The sequence below is a fragment of the Hevea brasiliensis genome, chromosome 5 (assembly GCF_030052815.1).
Source record: "Hevea brasiliensis isolate MT/VB/25A 57/8 chromosome 5, ASM3005281v1, whole genome shotgun sequence".
Classification (NCBI taxonomy): domain Eukaryota; kingdom Viridiplantae; phylum Streptophyta; class Magnoliopsida; order Malpighiales; family Euphorbiaceae; genus Hevea; species Hevea brasiliensis.
This window is the reverse complement of record NC_079497.1, coordinates 107151163-107155428: the sequence shown is the minus strand read 5'-3', so window position 1 is coordinate 107155428 and position 4266 is coordinate 107151163. Positions and strand designations below refer to the sequence as shown.

The 4266-nt window shown below is 27.2% G+C and overlaps 1 protein-coding gene across 1 annotated transcript; it reads right to left on the bottom strand.

Moving 5' to 3' along the window:
- Positions 1 to 2437: 2437 nt before the first annotated feature.
- On the bottom strand, positions 2438 to 3909 carry LOC110656631 (dirigent protein 22). Its single transcript, XM_021813499.2, has 2 exons — positions 3902 to 3909; positions 2438 to 2955 (listed from the first exon to the last, which is right to left on the bottom strand). The coding sequence occupies exons 1-2, from the start codon at positions 3907 to 3909 to the stop codon at positions 2466 to 2468; spliced, it is 498 nt and encodes a 165-aa protein (XP_021669191.2). The 3' UTR covers positions 2438 to 2465.
- Between the last annotated feature and the right edge of the window lie 357 nt (positions 3910 to 4266).

Sequence of the window (4266 nt, the reverse complement as noted above, 5' to 3'; positions counted from 1 at the left end):
TCTTTAAATTAATTTTTAAAAATCATCAAAGTTTATATTTTCGGAAAATCGAACCCGATTTTTAAAATCCGAAAAAATCTCAAAAAAATTCCTAAAATTCAAATAAAATTAAAATACCAAAAATACTCATAAATAATAAAATTTTGGGGTGTTACACTTTAAGAAAAAATTAATTTCATCTCTAATTTTTTAATTAAGTCCAAGTATTTTTCTTATTAAATTTTTCCTAAAGATAAATTAGTTTCATTATTTTTTTTTATTTTAATTGAAAGATTTCTAAGAAAAATTAAAATATTTTTACAAATATAACTTAATTCCAAATCAATATAATTTTTCTCTAATCTTTTTATCCAAACCACTCTTAAACCCTCCTTAACCATCCTCCAAACTGTTTTGAATCATTTTTCTTTGAACCATTTTAAACCGGAACTTAAATCGGAACCATCTCTTATATCGTCCAATGACGATTTGGTTCCATTAAATTTGAATCAATAGTTCAAAAATTGTAACTAACAGTTCTGAACCGTGGCCACCCTAAGTCACAGCTGCCCTTGAGAGCCAAGAGAGATTGGAGTTTTTGGTTTTTTTTTTAGAATGTCAAGTGTATGCGCATGTGCGGAATCTACATACTTTCTTCCTCATGCTCACATAAAATGCCCATTTACCATTGTAGTTTAAGGCGGAAGCTGTTGTTTCAGGGAAAAAAAAAAAAAATATATATATATATATATATATATATATATATATATATATATATATATATATATATTTTAAATGCAATTGAAAAAAATAATTTAAAAATTATTATAATTTCAAAATAATATTAATAATAATTTAAAAATTTTTTTTAATATGAAATAACTTGAGGACTTGCTTCTAATTAATGCAATTTTTAATCAACAACCATATATATATAAGCAAAACCATTTTCAGTGCTCTTCTTTACACCTGTTTCCCTATCATTTTGCACTTGAAGCTTCATTTTTCTTGGTTGCAATTCTCTCTTAAGGCCTTGGACCTATCTTCAAATATCTTATATCTGGTGAAATTCCATCTGATATAGCAGCTTGATGGTGTTGAATAATACATCCACAAACCGACTCCTTGGTTCTATCCCAATCCCATCAAACATAGGACAATTGAAGATGACCAAAGTTCCTGATTTGAGTAATAATAACCTAAATGAAGGAATTCCCTGTGAATTTTTTTAAAATTTTTTACTTTTTAAAAAGACTTTCTTTTTTTTTTTTTACTTTGATTCAGACCGAATCAATCAATTCTAGTACGATTCAATATTAATTTTAATTTTTCTCATTTCAAGGATCAATGATATCATATTGACTGTGAATTGTTCAGAATTCTATCTCAGAGCAACTTTACTTCTCCGTCCCTGCAGCCATTACAAACATAAGCAACGTCCATAAATATATTATAAAATAAAAATTAAGGTTGATTGAGAATTTTTTTAACTCATATCTAGTTGAATTATATACTTCATTAAAGTATCCAATAAAATTAGTATAGCTGATAAAGATAGGATCCCTCTTAATAATCAAGTTTCGACCGTGCTATAATCTATTTTATAATTATTTAAAAAAATTTTAAATATCATATTAATGTAAAGAAAAAAAAAACTTAATTTTAATGCAAATAAGTAATATAAAAAAATATATAATACAATTAGGATAAAAAAATATTTAATTCAAATTAAAAATTAAATTTAAATTTCCATTGAAAGTGAAAGACTATCGAATCTTTAAAATCTCATACACCAACTCAGGTCGATTTTAGATCGAAATTGATAATACTAATATTAAACTTAAAAAAATTAATTTTAATTTGTTATAGTAGGTACGTAAATTTTATATATATATATAATTACACAATTACACAATATAAAAAAAAAAAAAAAGAGAAAAAGAATAACACAAGATTTATGTGATTTAACCTTAAGGTCTACATATACGGGCAATACAAGAGAAAAAATTTCACTATCATAAAAATGTTAAGATATAATTATTTAAAACTTTCAAACTCTAACTTCAGTATGTTTACCAAATATATCATAACTCTATCGTAAATGGCACAATATATCTCACAACCTCATGTCATCTGCTACCATTATAGACCTCACTTTTTATCCCAATAGAGTCGCAACGCAAAATTTTTAGGTCTTGTCACAATTTGGATCGATAAAAATATATCTAAAATTCAAGCCACATAAAAATAATATGATTCCAAATGAATCAATCAATTTCAATACTATTCAATTTAATAGTAATTTTAATTGAACAAATTTTAATAATTTTAAAATAATTTTAATTTTAAATTGTACCAATTCGATTTCAATTTTAAAACACCAATATTAAAAAAAACACACTCGCACAAAAGAACATTGCAATCGAAAAATTAAAAGAAAACAATCCAGCTGCAATAAAATATTCTGAAGAGTGAACAACCATCAATTAATGGTGGAGAACACAGACATTATACTCCACTACAACATTTAAGGTTTTATTATCATATTCATATGTTTTTGCCTTAACATAGCCGCGGCCAAACTTAAAAACCACAGTTCCACCAACGATCGGCATCTCCCTCTCGCCGGATAATATGGGGTTACGCCCAAGAACACTCAAACTGCTCCCATTATACTTCCCTTCCATGAAAGTAAGGCTCAAAACCATTAAAAAATCAAACTCACTCTGCGAAGCAGAAGCATAAATCCCTTGTGCTCTTCCTACAAGCTTTGAACTGCGGTGGGGCTTTAGAGTTAAGGGTTCATCGGCGATCATCATCATACCAAATCCGGCCGATGAGTTTGCAATGGCTGCTTTGGTGATGCCCATTGCTGTAGGGCGGTGACCTTTAACTATGCCATGGAAGAAGAAATGGAGGTGGGTGAGTGATATGCGTCCGAAGTGCAAGTAATATAGAGTGAATAAAATATCATTCCTATGAGGATTGTTTTAATTTTACTAATATCTAGACGATTGAATTGAATTAAATTTAAGAAATTAAAATTGAACTAAAAATGAAATTAACTATGATTGAAAATAAACTAATAAAAATAATGAAAACTTTGGGTTTAAATTCAAATAAAAAATTGGATATTAATTTCACTTGACCCAATAATTAATCTCAATTAATTTTTTCTAATAATCAATTTTAATTACTATTGCAAGGGTTAATAATTAAAAGCATTTAATAATCCCTCCCGAGTATCATCATATCTTCTAATTAAAAAATTAATTCCTATTTCCCAATACAAAATTACTCAATTAATTAGAGTATTAAGAAAAAGACTATTTTAATAAAACCCTATAGACTCAATCTTAGTTTTTACTCTTAATTGAAATGTATGATAGTTGTTATTAGATCAAACTCATAATCATGTTTTCCAATCATAGATTATAAATTTAAAATCATTAAAGTATTTAGCCAAGATATCAAAAGCATTAAACTCAAAAATAACAACTATTAGCAAAGTAGATAAAATTAGATCGAAATCTAGAGATTAAATCAAGTCAAGTTATATTAAATCCCTAGTTAAAATATCTAGCCACTCATAATGTCAAAATCTACAATAAAACTCAACAAATCAAAACTCAACATTATTTTAACAAAAATGTATTTCTCTTAAAGAAAAGAAATTAAAAGGGAAGAAAATAAAAACTCTCTCGGATAGAGATTGATGTCTTCCTTCTTCAAGCTTCCAAAATTTTCTCTTTCAAACTCTTTGCTCTAGCAGAAATTGGTGTTTTTGAGTGTTTGGGAGAGTCCAAAAATGTCTCTTCCCCTTCAAATTTCAGAAAATCTCCAACTGACTCTAATTTTGACTATCCTTCTTCACTTAGTGATGTGTCACAATTTTATTGGGTAAAAAATACTCTCAAAATACCATCTCATGTCCAACCATGCGTATAGGAAGCAATCCCATAGCTGGCCATGTGCCCTATTAACATCCCACAATAAGCCAAGTGAACTCTTCAATCCCACAGCTGATTATGTAAATCTCATGGCAAGGAATGAGATCTTTTGTCTAAATTAAACTTCTCTTAAATTTTCACAAATTCTTGCATAAAAAAGATAAATTTCAATTAGATAAAAAAAAAACTAAGTTTCAACTTAATTAACTATAAAATGCAAATAAAAAAATTAAAAGACTAAATATTGGCATGAATTAATAAAATTTACTCTATAAAAATCCTATATATCAGTGAGTTTCTCTTTCTTGAGGCCTAGTGAATCTAGAGATAGCTTTCT